Source organism: Rhineura floridana, chromosome 1, assembly GCF_030035675.1.
Source record: "Rhineura floridana isolate rRhiFlo1 chromosome 1, rRhiFlo1.hap2, whole genome shotgun sequence".
NCBI lineage: Eukaryota > Metazoa > Chordata > Lepidosauria > Squamata > Rhineuridae > Rhineura > Rhineura floridana.
This window is the reverse complement of record NC_084480.1, coordinates 221,235,931-221,249,455: the sequence shown is the minus strand read 5'-3', so window position 1 is coordinate 221,249,455 and position 13,525 is coordinate 221,235,931. Positions and strand designations below refer to the sequence as shown.

The following is a 13,525-nucleotide window of genomic DNA, read 5'->3' as shown; positions in this document are numbered from 1 at the left end:
TCTCATTCATTGACATTATCCTACAGTCTATTGAATCTGGATTATTTGCAGTTCTACATATATTGTAGTATAAACTAATGTGTGTTTCACGTATTTTATAATCCTAAACTCTGTTATGGCCGAGAAATAAACTTTAACAGACATATGCATGAAAAATTTATGATTGGAGCCTCCAAATAAACCCTCTAATTGCTTTTTAAAGGCATCTCAATCACAACAAACTCCCTTTCCTATAAATATGCTAACTGAAATCGTTTGAAAGACCTCTTATGTGCCCATGCATAGAATTGAGGGTTCTTCACATTTTCCCTTAAGCCTAAAGCTGCTCAGAGTCCTTGTATGTCAGTAAATGCACTCACCTAGGATTGCACAGTTTTCAACAGCAGTGTATCTGAACAGGCGGACTCAAAGAAGAAACTCTCACCAGAGACTTACCTCAGGACTGAGGATAAAGCAGGGGGAAATGACGGAATTCCACCGTGGAAGGAGATATTTGACTACACATTTCTATATGGATATATATGAGCATACATAACTCTGACCACAGCCAGTAAATTATAATTAATAATATAACACAAAACCAAAGGTTACTAAGTAATACAATATGTTCTGGAAGAATTACACACAATATACAGTCTAGATTGCCTGATTGAAAATGTCCCATTCCCATCCATTTTAATTCACTCATACCAAGTGTTATAATGTTGATGTGTTCCATTTCTTGCTTGACAATTTCTATCTTTCCCTGGTTCATGATTCTTACATTCCATGTTCCTACTTTGTACATCATACAACTCCGGCCTCTCCTTTCCCATCTGTGCGCATCAGCCTCTGGGCTTCCTTTCAGCTTTGACCCTGCTGCGTCATTAGTCACAGCGCTACTCCTACTTATCCTTTGTTCTTCCCCACTGTGTGCCATCTGACCTGGGGATCTCATCTTCTAGCACTATTTCGTGTTGCATTTTGGATACTCTATTCATAGGGTTTTCATGGTAAGAGGTATCCAGAGGTGGTTTACCATTGCCTTCCTCTGAGTCTGGATGCATCTTAGTCTGGTGTTTCAGCTTTGACCATTCCACCTTGGATGACCCTGCTAGGAGTCTAGCCTCTTGGTCTAGACTCCTGACGGTATTGCTGTCAGCTTCTTCGACACTCTCAACCCCCCTCACCACATTATGATATGCATCCTAGAGAAGAGGGAATCCCTATAAGGTAGGTAGGTATATCCCGCTCTTCCTCCCAGCAGGAGCCCAGGGCGGTATCATTTTCTGGCCAATTGTTGACACAAAACTCAAACTGTTGACTTCAGAGCCAAAGCCTGGCTGTACGCCCAGACTTCCTGAACAGGGAGAATGGGGACAGGAACAATTCGCCTTTTACAATTCACTTCATTGGAACTCTGAGCAGGGCAACTTATACACTCTAAATCAGTGGTTCTCAAACTTTTTTGGTTTGCGGCGCACTGTAAAACATAATTTTTTTCTGGACATAGATATACATGATACATATATAACATATAGGAGGTCCACAACATAACCCCCTGTTCACTTTATGTCAATATCGTAATTGATTAGGCAAACAGAAGGCATATTACAGGGGTGGGGAACCTCTACCCCATGGGCCTAACTAGGCCCAGCACAAGTGCCAATTTGACCTGCTAGACTGTTTCCCCCAAACTACACTCACCTGCCTCACACCTGATGTCATATGTAACATCAGGTATGGGGCAGGTGGAGACATGGATGCAAATGCACAATGTCCACCTGTCAAGATAGCCCACTGCCAGCCAGATCTAATTCCACCCACACCTGCACTAGCATAATATAAACACCCTGAGTAAGATCAACAATCCATCAGTCTCCTCTCTCTGAGAATAGCCAATACTGATGTTTGAAGGAAGGATGGAAAAACAATAACACTGACTGGGTACACCATTTCCTGTTTTCAGTTCCATCACCTATCTATATAAATTCTGAAGATACCTTAACTACCAAGTATATTGCTGTGATCAGCTAGACAACAGATGTTGACTTGCCACTTACCTTCTATAAACTTGTTTTTCATTTCTTGAACTCCCTTATAACTGGGAAATAGAACTCCACATAGTAGAGAAGGCTTGGTTGGTCAATCTTTTACACAGCTTTCAAAAATGCAGCCTTGTTAGCCTTTAACTAGTTACTACCAAGTATGGAAGGAGTATGCAGTTTTCCATATGTATTCTGATGCAAACATGCCTTTATCTTATCTACTGTAAGCAGGTAAGAATAAAGCAGTAAGATGAAGTGTTGCCATTTAGTTAAGTTTACTGAGAATCTGGATTGGGACATCAACCAAATTTTACTCCCAAATTTCTTCAATCCTGATTGCAGCTACACATGCCTTGAAAACCCACTCCATAGGGTGAAACAATACTTGGTGCTAACACAATAGTCAGTTCACTCTCAGATTCATTTCTATCAAGCTAAGTTCTGGGAATGTACCAACATAAATTATGGGAGACCTCCAGACCGCTGTGTGATGCAATGGAGTAGGGGGGTTGGAGGGCTCTAGGAAAATTACTCTTTTCCCCATGTGTGAGAAGTGCTTCCACTCAAACATTATTTATTTATTATTTGATTTATATCCCACCCTTCCTCCCAGCAAAAGCCCAGGGCAGCAACATGTATAACTTTGAATCCAAGCCTATAATTTATTACACTTCAGTATCAGCAGTGAGGTTCTAAAACAACTATAAATTACACCACCTTTGTCAGAAGTACACATCAAAATTTAACAACTGAATGGACACAGCAGAATGGCAAGGCTTCCTTTAAATAAACAAGTGATGCTGCTATGGACCCCAATAGCTATTTGAAATATTTGTAAAAAAAATAATAGCAAACTTAATACTTCATGTACCCAATAATTATGGGATCAGTTATCCTGTGATATTTCAACTATCACCCCCTTCTTTTCATTTTTTTTAAAAAATTACATTTTAACCTACTAAGCTATCAGGGGTCTGACTTATCCCTATTGAAATGAATGGGAAAGTAAACCTACCTCTCTTGAAAACTGCGTAGAGGTCTTTTGTTTTAGTCAGCAGTATATAAATTTTGTTAAATATATTGTTGTGTTAAATATATAATAAAGAACAGTTGGGGAAACCTTAGAATTTTGCCTCCAATATAAATTCCAGTTGTATGTGGCTCTACCACTTCAAAAACACTGGACTAGATTTACTTTTGTTTAAAGGTTTCTGTGCATTGCCATGTGTTAAAAATAAATAAATACAAAGGACTGGAGCTATCCCTAGGACCCCACGAGTAATGTTTAAACTAAGAAATAAATCCTGCTCCAACTTATTACTCTTTTGACACAAGGATTAACACTCTCATGGTTAACATTATCGAGTCAAATGCACCCCAGCAGTTTTTCTGTTAGACAATATTTTTTGATTATTTTTTCTGTTAAAAACAACTGAAACCAATTACAATCTTTATTTCAAGCTAGGCTTTCAGAGGGCCCAGTGAACCCCACAGCAGATGGATACCGTACTAAAAAAAGTGGCAGAGGATTAATCTTGGATCTGTAATGCTTCTCCTACCCCTTGCCCATGTCTTTCCCCACCCAGACCCCCATTATCCCTGGAAAGTTTTTAAAGGTTGCAAGCTTCTATTTGTATGCTTTGCTCTTTTAAGCTTAATTTACTCTATGGCACCTAATGCTGAGGCACTTTGTTATTAAATTATTAATATTATTTATTATGTGTAGCTGTGACCCAGAAGCTCTTAATAAGCAAAGCAGTTCATTCCTCATGGGTGATCTCAGTCAACTCATTGCAGTTTCCCAGATCTTAAGGTGTGATCTAGATCTCTCACACATTTGCTGAGAAAAAAGGCGGGTTTCTGTGATGTTCCTGTATTAATGTAAATATGGTAAGTGCTGTTTGTATAGAAGATACATGGTAAGTGGAATGAAAGAGGAGGGGGGAGTAGATGAGCAGTAGAATGCTGGATGATTGGCTGAGCGTTTGAATGGCTGAGAGTATAAATGGAAGAATGACAGTTGAATCTGGGTGGGTTGTTTGAGAGGTGTTTGGTGGGTGTTAGGTGGTGGATGTCAGGAGAGTGTGGAGAAAGAGGGAGTGGGAGTTCTAGTTAATGATAAGTCAAGTATCACAGGAATAGATGAAACCATATGCTTAAGTACCATTAGAAAAGTAATCTTGTTATCTCTGTTATTTAATAAATACTATTTTGGTTTACTGAAGGCCTGATCCTTGGCTGGGGTTTCACAGACCAGAAGGGAGGGTAAGGTAATTACCAAGGCTGAAGGGCAACAGTAACAAATGGTGGCAGCGGTGAAGAGGAGAATAACAACATTACAAGTATCCAGAGCAACCCCGAGTTATATGAGTTATCTACACTGATACAAGGGGGTTGGGAACAGCATAAGCACGCAGTCACAAAAGTAACCGGATAGAGACTCAGGCAAGGTCTCTGGGAACATTGGTTATAGAACGTGACTGGTGGTGCTGCCTAGCAGGGGGATCTAGTGAGATCTGTGCTAGAGTGGAGAGAGAAACCATAAAAAAGGACAGTCCGGACTGGTGTAGTCCCTGGTGGTGCCTAGTGAAAGGCAGTAGCCACAAGCAGGTAGGAACCTGACAGGGAGAGCCAGGGAAGGGCGTCACAGTTTCCCCTTCCCATGCTTATGCCATTTTATAATTCTTGCCTAGTTTTTTTTTAGAGAGAGAGGTACCTATCTAGAGCAGAAGTTGCCAGCATCTGCCTGTAGAGGCCTTCCTAGATGCCCACAGGGTCCTCTCCCCCCACTGAGATTAGGCCAGAAAGAAGAATTAGAATAGGACCTAATATAATAGGTTGCTGGGTTTATGGTACCCACAACTGTTTCACCAGTTTGCAAATGTGGCCATGGGCCCAAAAGATTGGCAGCTCCTGGTCTAGGAGCTGAGTACTCCTCTCATCTAATACTGAAGCATGAGTGCACTCATATAGCCCTTAAAGCAAGGCTGCCCCCTCCTTCCTCAGCCTGTCATTTCATAGGTCTCCCCCACTTTTCAAAACTGAATTCTTCAAGCACCTTTTCCAAAGCTGTTCTGCCCACCATCCTTGACTCAACGAGAAATATGGGATGTGAAACAGAGACAATTTTATTTTTAGGAAGATTGTAATACACAAGAAACATCTTCTTTCAAATCACCACCATCTTGACTCTACTTTGCCTCTTCTTTGCCCACCCATACACCTCTGCCTGTCAAGAACCAACCCTGAAACTTTGTCCCGCTGCCTTTTAAAATTAGCATAGCTGTGACTGGTTTGGCTACTCACTGCCAGCTGCCTCCCAATAGCTCCTGCAAAGGGATGCTGGAAGATACTTCTGACAGGTCAGATAATACCTTTTGCTTGAAGTCTGGGTGTGTGCCATACCAAGCCCTTTGTCCCCAAATTTGCTTCTTTGTCAATTCTTTTAAGGTCTTTGTCTTATCTTTTCTGTTACCTTTTCATGAACTGCCCTAAATTCCTTCCCAGTCCTGTCTGTTTCTTTCTAATCTATTTGCCCTAGTTTCCTTAAACATTCCCAAGCAAAACGTAATCCGCCTCAGGTCCTGGAGCAGTATATGCTGTTCTTGTTGCAGAAGCATCCCAGACTTTCCCCCCCTTCTCGAATAAATTCCTGGGAAGCCTAGCTTGTCTCTTTCTCACTCTACAACTTAAACCTTTAGACTTCCCCAATTTCCCCTCACAACTGTTATGTTAAGCCAAACAGTTTGTACGGTAAAAGTTAGGACATACCTCTGTCAATATGGAAGATTTCTATCTGAGGTGTGGTTCACTATGTCTGCAAATTTCATCCACTTCTATCAACGGGGGAAGGGTTGCATTTTTATTCATTTCCTAATAGTTTCCCCAATAGTTAATGAGGGTAACTCGCCTCCAGAAGGTGGTGCTTGGGGAACATTGCTCAGCACCCTGGACTCTCCAGTATGGGGTTCCGCAGGGGTCAGTTCTGTCCCCCATGCTGGTCAACATCTACATGAAACTGTTGGGTGCGGTCATCTGGAGCTTTGGAGTGCATTGCCATCAGTATGCTGATGACACGCAGCTCTATTTCTCCTTTTCATCTTCTTCAGGTGAGGCTGTCAATGTGCTGAACCAGTGCCTGGCTGAGACAATGGACTGGATGAGGGCTAATAAACTGAGGCTCAATCCAGACAAGACTGAGATGCTGCTAGTGGGTGGTTCTTCTGACCAAATGGTGGATGTCCAACCTGCCCTGAATGGGGTTGCACTCCCCCTGAAGGAGGAGGTTCATAGCTTGGGGGTTCTCCTAGAACCATTTCTGTCAGTTGAGGCTCAGGTAGCCTCGGTGGCACAGAGTGCCTTCTACCACCTTCGGCTGGTGGCCCAACTATGTCCCTATTTGGACAGGGATAACCTGGCTTCAGTTGTCCATGCACCTCCAAATTAGATTACTGCAATGCACTCTACATGGGGCTGCCTTTGAAGACGGTTCGGAAACTGCAGCTTGTGCAAAATGCAGCGGCCAGATTGGTAACGGACCAGACGGTCTGAACATATAAAACCGATTGTGGCCCGCTTGCATTGGCTGCCTGTATGTTTCCGAGCTCGATTCAAGGTACTGCTTTTGACCTATAAAGCCTTACACAGCTTTGGACCACAATACCTGATGGAACGCCTCTCCCAATACCAACTCACCCATACACTACAGTCAAGATCAAAGGCCCTCCTCCAGGTGCCTACTCCGAGGGAAGCTGGGAGGCTGGCAACAAGGGAGAGGGCCTTCTCAGTGGTGGCCCTCAAATTATGGAATGATCTCTCTGACAAGGTGTGCCTGGCGCCAACACTGTTATCTTTTCGGCGCCAGGTCAAGACTTTCCTCTTCTCCCAGGCATTTTAGCATGTGTTTTAAATTGTTTTAATTTTTTTAATTGTGTTTTAAATTGTTTTTAAAAGATGTGTTTTTAAATTTGTATATTTGTTTTAATGTTTTTAGTTCCTGTAAACCGCCCAGAGAGCTTCGGCTATGGGGCGGTATATAAGTACAATAAATAAATATATCCAACATGCTGGCCAGAAATAGAAATGCTCTTTAGCAATAATTATATTAGTTTGAAGACAAGAATGGACAACTGATTTCAAACACACATGCATACATTCACACACATTTATTTGCTAAACGGTACCCGTGGCTGCATATATGGAGATTTACAATCAATGAACATTCAACTTCTAAAAGATGAGAGAATTATGTTAATAAAACTCCAGTTACCATTTCAAGTTTAAAAAATGACTAATGAGTTAACTTTTCAGACCTACAAAACGCCACTAAAAACAGCACCCATCTGATTCTCATTCGGGCAATATAGGAAGAAGAATTTGGATAGTAGCCACTCCTCTCTGAAGGTCGGATACAGGATTTACAGTACAATCAAATGCAATCAACAGAGAATCATACTCTTCAGTAATGTTTGGCTTGTGTCCAAATTTCTGGTTTCACATTACGTTCATGAGTGCTGCAGCAATCCTACCCAAATGGTAATCCATATACAAATTAAAATTGGGGGAAGGACTCTTTCATCAACATCAAAAACCACTTTCACGGATCAATAAATAAATAGTTCCATTACAGTAATAAAATTTGACTTTGAAGGAAAAAACAAACCACTTCTCAAGATCACTAACATGCTGATGAAAGAGCAAGCTGAGAGCATTGACTGGGAGCGCTTTGCTTTATCTCAACATTCGGGTAAAAATGGAAGTCACTTGAATTTATTTGTGGAAAAGTTGAGGGAAAAGGTGGTAGTGGTGGACTGGAGACCTACTGGCAGAGAAGGAAATGGACCTACTCAGTCACTAACCTAAGGTCCCAAACTGCGTAAGTCCAGTGTCTGACAATAAGATCATCAAATATTGCAACTGCACATTACAATAAATCCTAGGGCAAACTCAGTTACCCAACCTAGCATCCAGTTGTTATCACTGTTACAAGCAAACATGTATCTACTTTTACAGAGTTTGCCCCAGAGAAGTATGACCTTATCAAAATAACACCCCTTATCAAAATAAAATGGGGGAAGAACTTGTCTAGTTCCTATGTCCTATTTTGGAGTTTCACAGAACTTTAGAACACATAGCTGTCCCTTGGGAGAGGAGGGCAGGCAGCAATTTAAAAAATACAGATAAGCTGCCCAACACCGGATCAGAAGGTAGGATTAGGCCTTGCATGAGGACAACAAGAGTGGTATAAGTTATTAAGCCCCAGAATGTGTTTCTCGGAAAAGATTTATTTAATACATTGCTGGGCAACTGTGCCTCCTTGAAGCACCTAGCTCTAAGGCAGCATGTCTAATTCTAGGAGTCACACTGCTAGAAAAATATTGATGGGAATTCAGATGTCAGTGAAAAAATGTTTAGAAGACAGGCAACCATTTTTGTAGCTCTTACAAATTAATTACACAATACTGTCCTCCTAAAATAGCAAAAGCTGTACTTAGAAATAATAGATTTGTGACAGAAGCATTAAATTATAACAATTATTCACTTTCCAGGAAGGTAGCTGTGTTAGTTTGTTGCAGCAAAAACAACAAGATTTGTGGCACTTTAAAGATTACCAAATCTATTATGGCATAAACTAGAGTCCACTTAATTATTCTTCTTACATGCCTCTTGTAGTATGAACTTTTCTGGTTTATGATGTTTATGTTTACATTTTATGCAGAAGTACAAGGATTAGATGTTGCTCTACTTCCAAATAAAAAGGAAAGTACTCATATATATACTGTATAGGAGTAAATGTTTCCTTTAGGAAAGCAAAGCAGCAAATAAACATAAGACTAGAAGCCAAAATTGCAAGTGACATTACTTCTATAGAACCAATGACAAAATACTCCTTCACTATAATGTACAATGTGTTGATGTGTATTTATTCATTATTAAATATTTGAGACTTATATCAGTGTGACATGTATTACGTATCTAACTAACAGTGGTTTTTCATATAAAAGTTTGCAGACATACTAAATAACCTAAACGTCTTACTGATAATACATCAACTCAATCTCCAATAAATTAATATAAACATCTGTAACAATCACTTTTCCCCTCTCCAAATCTTGGTCCCCCTTGTACCAACATATCACTGGGGGGGGGGTATGGAATTCCAGAAGCTGCATGGGCCCTAGAACAGGTTGGTTATTTTATATAAACAAATAAAAAATAGAATACTATTACAAAACCATGCAGCTACATAAATAGATAATGGAGCTACTCTATACACTGTACAATTCAATTAGTAGACTACAACTGCTGAAAAACAGCAGCAGCAGCAGCACATTTGCCAACTATGCTCACTGCTCCAGTCAGCCATACCAGCCTTCCCAAACCTGGTGTCCTCCAGATGTTATTGGATTACAAATCCTATCAACCCTTATCAGTGGCCATGCTGGCTGGGGCTGATGGATGTTGTAACCCAAAAATCTGGACAGTACCAAGTTGGGAAAGGCTGACTAACACGATTGACCACTATTTATTAGAAATCAGGAGACTAAAGGATCCTGGACCAAATGCAGTCCCTTGAGGAGTGATTACCTAGCCCTCCAACTAACAACTCTGAAGCAAGAGAGCTGTATGGAACCATCTTCTTTGAGGATGATGGTGGGGCTTGAAACTATCACCCTCTATTCCAGGGATGGAGAACCTTTTCTGGCCGGCAGGGCAAATCTTCATTTCCTCAAACCCTGGCAGGTGAAATGTGACTGGTGGGTGAGGCTGCACACTGTTAATCACCTGATATCATAGTGACATCAGGTTATGCTATGTTTTGAAGCCCTGATTGTTGAGACTTCAAAGCGCAGCATGGGGCTTTCAAATAGCCCTGCACTTTCAGCAGGGCTAGGAGGGAGAAGTGATTTCCATTCAATGGAAAACACTTCTCCCTCCTTGATCAAGGCACACTTCCACCCGCCCATCAGCTTTGCTCCAGCAAAGGAACTATCAGAAACTCAAGTTAAGCTCCCAGTTGTTCCTCTAAAGCTCTGCCCTTATCTGCCCCACACATATATGACATCAGGTGTACAGCAGGTGGGTGAGGCTTTCACAAAATGGCCTGATGGACCAAATGGGGAGGCCTGGTGTACCAAATTTGGCATACAGCCTGGTGGTTCCCCACCCCTGCTTCATCCCTTCCTTAGGCAGGACTTCCCATAAAATGAGTTGTAGATCAGGGACAGGGCACAAAGTAAAATATATTTTATTCTTACAAAAAGTTCACCACATAAAGGATTGCTCATGCTAGCTTTAATGGAAGAGACCATTTTGATACCTATATAGTAAGAGCAGAAAAGTAGGAAATATCTTAAGAATAGTAGTATTTATTAGGCAGGCCACAGATCATGCACATGAATATCTTGGCCCAGAGGATTTTTTTCAATAAAAGACTACGCTATTAGAGGACCTCCTCAGATATTTACTGTGTTACTTAAAAGTATAACTTCCTATCTAATAGATGTGCCAAAATATTCATGTTCTATGGACTCCAGCCATAATGAGAACTATATTAAGCAAAGCCATACACTATTTTGGGAGCACAGTGTAAAGCAATACAAAATTAAGAATTGTTAATAAAAGTCTTCTTAGCTCCTGACCCTCAACCACTTATACATAGAATTCTATAGGCTGGATCCTGGCTAAGGCTGCAATCCAATACACACTTACCTGGGAGTAAATCCCATTGAACCCAACAGAGCTTACTCCTGTGTAGACATGTATTGGTTTGTAGCCTAAGGCTGTAATCCTAACCCCACTTTCTGGGAGTAGGCCCCATTGGACTGAGTAGACATGGTTAGGACTTCAGCCTTAGTCATACTTAGAGTAAATCAATGAGATTATGTTTTTGCAGCCAAGTGAATAACTAATCAATATAAAGAGGATATAATTGAACAATATAAAGCATATTGTGGCTTACTTCAACAGTAAAAAAACTCTGTGAAATGATTTGTAACTCAATATTCTTTTTTTAAAAAAATGTAATGGGAGAATAAAATTAACGGAATATAATTAACATTTTCAGACTGGGAATCAAAACAGACACTTTCCATAATATTTTGCTCTCTTAACTGTTCCATTATTGATAGCAAATGTGTTGCAGATGAGTGGATTAGACTTGGGATCTAGAATAAAATCTAGTCACAGACATGGATCCTTCTTCTACTTTAGGGCGCAATGCAACCTGCATTTACGCTGGGCTGAGGGGAGTTAAAAGTGGTGGATCTTCAGCTGAGCCAGCTGGGTCCCGGCCAGAGCTTGGAAAAGTTCCTTTTTAGAACTACAGCTCCCATCAGTCCCAGCCAGCATGGCCACTGGACTGGGCTGATGGGAGTTGTAGTTCAAAAAAAGGAACTTTTCCAAGCTCTGGTCCCGGCTCAGCTGGGCTATGCTGGCGTAGGCCCTCAGCCCAGCTTAACTGAGACTGGTGCAAGTAGAGCTGGTGTAAGACCCCAAAAAGGGGCATGTCAGGGGCGTGGACTTAGGCCACATCCAACTCCTGTTTGGAGTACTCCTGCAAGTCTCAATTCAGGCAAAAGTTATGCCGGGAAAAAGGTCAGTCTAAGAAAATATTTGCAATAAATGTCAATGGAGAGGGCTTACTCCCCGGTACAGGTATTTGAGAGAACAGCCTTTTACTTTCTGGTCCCTTCGTGCACCTTCCTGGCTGAGTTAGTGCTCAGCCAACCCAGAGGCTCCTGAATGGCAACTGGATGCAGCGAAACTTTACACCAGCTTCTCTTGCTCCAGCACAATTTATACTGGCTTCCCCTGAGTTGGATTGCTCTGTTAGTTTCTCATGAACAATGTAGTATTTATGAAAAGATAATTTACAGAGCTGTTGCAAAGATCAAATATAAATATTTAAAGAATGTACCACACAAAGTGCTATATAAAGATGATGTTTCCTAGGTGTGCTCCACATGTTAATTTAAAAAACGAAAGGAAGTACTTATGTAAAGGAATTATGTCATCTCCATGTAGTTCATAATATGGAGTTATTCAAACAGATTTTCTCACTTTATATATGCGTAGGACACGTTCCAAAAAGCTACAGTCAACTATAGATTGAAGAAACTGTGATCTTCAAATAGGTTCCATGTCCCTTCCATGATGAAATTTTGTGATGTCCAAAACGGTACTTATTCTCTTTATGCTCCCTAGTTTAAAGTGCTGAACATTCTTCTCAACGTGCTTAACTGTTCATTTAGAACTGGACCTTTATTGCTATGTTTGCCAGTTTCATCTTCCAAAAGTGGCAGGCTCCACTGAGATTAAAAGCTCCATAACAGACTTTAAAATATGTTAATCAACCATTTTTGTTTAGGTTTATATCTTGCTCTATTCTGGAAGCACCTACAGCCTCCAACTGTGTGAACCTCCATGTAATACCACAGCTTAAAGATTCCTCTCCCCCCAAATTTGAGGTTGTCTCCAAGTTCGATGTAAATTTGAAATGTGGCATATTAAATAAAAACAGGGATGAGGATCCACAGAAAACAGAACTCAGAAGCCAAATTACTTTCACTTAGTAGGAGCTTTACTGGACTTGAATTTGGCACCACATTAAATGCACATTTTATTCTCGGTATCTTTCACATCAACATCCAGGAAATCAATAGAGAAAACATTCATATTGGTAGAAGAGTCAACTTACCAGAAGAGTATTCTTAAAATGTTTGCAACTAATAATACTAAACACACGTAGGTTGAAAAGCCCTCTGCATTCTGTGTTCTTTTAATATCTCGGTATTGCGGGATGTATGGCACCACACCTCCAAACACCATGGCTGCAGATGCACCCCAAGAGATCAGCTGCTGAATCGGAGCCACTAGCCATTCCCAGCCATCTGCTTCCATGATGGACAAGATGAAGTCCCTTAGCATCAGGGCAGCTGCTGAAAAGGGGAATCCCCTTTTCCTTCTTCCTCAGGCTTTATGGGTGTTCATTCATATCTAATCAATCTTCCCACGGGTCATGTGTCATTCTTTATGCAGCCCTAACAAAACAAAAGGATAAAATCTTAAACTTCTATTTGAGCTCAGGAGTAGAAAGTTATCTCCATTATTACAAGTTGGTCAAATCATAAAGCATCACGAAAAGCCTTCTTTACCTTGTTGAATACTTAATTTGTTGAGTCCCAAGACTGTGGAAGCTTACCATTGCCAGAAATAAAATCCTCAAACAAAGAACACTTAACATAAAAAAAGCACCACATTCACCTTAGGCTTTTCAGTGCTCATGAAATAAAGACTGCTCATTCATTATGCTACTAAGTCCAACATACCAGGTTCTCTCAAAAGCAATGCAGTTATGGGTCCTCACATGCTCCATAACAATACAATAAACAATGTGACTAAATGTTATATAGCACGGAGAGGGAGATTTATTATTATTATTATTAACAAGTGGTCACTTTCAGAGGGTTAGGATAACTGTGAGACAACTACTGCTG

At 40.8% G+C, this 13,525-nt stretch overlaps 1 protein-coding gene across 9 annotated transcripts in view; it reads right to left on the bottom strand.

The window, feature by feature from the left end:
- The window catches only part of SLC66A2 (solute carrier family 66 member 2), a 104,553-nt gene that overhangs the window by 72,719 nt on the left and 18,309 nt on the right, over nt 1–13,525 (bottom strand). For 8 of the 9 annotated variants that reach the window (XM_061593879.1, XM_061593889.1, XM_061593870.1 and 5 more), the window contains one exon: nt 12,727–13,069. In XM_061593879.1, coding sequence (XP_061449863.1) covers nt 12,727–12,956 — 230 coding nt within the window. In that variant the 5' untranslated portion in view covers nt 12,957–13,069. Of the gene's footprint in view, nt 1–12,726; nt 13,070–13,525 lie in introns of those variants that run through there. The other variant, XM_061593925.1, reaches the window with a different exon arrangement.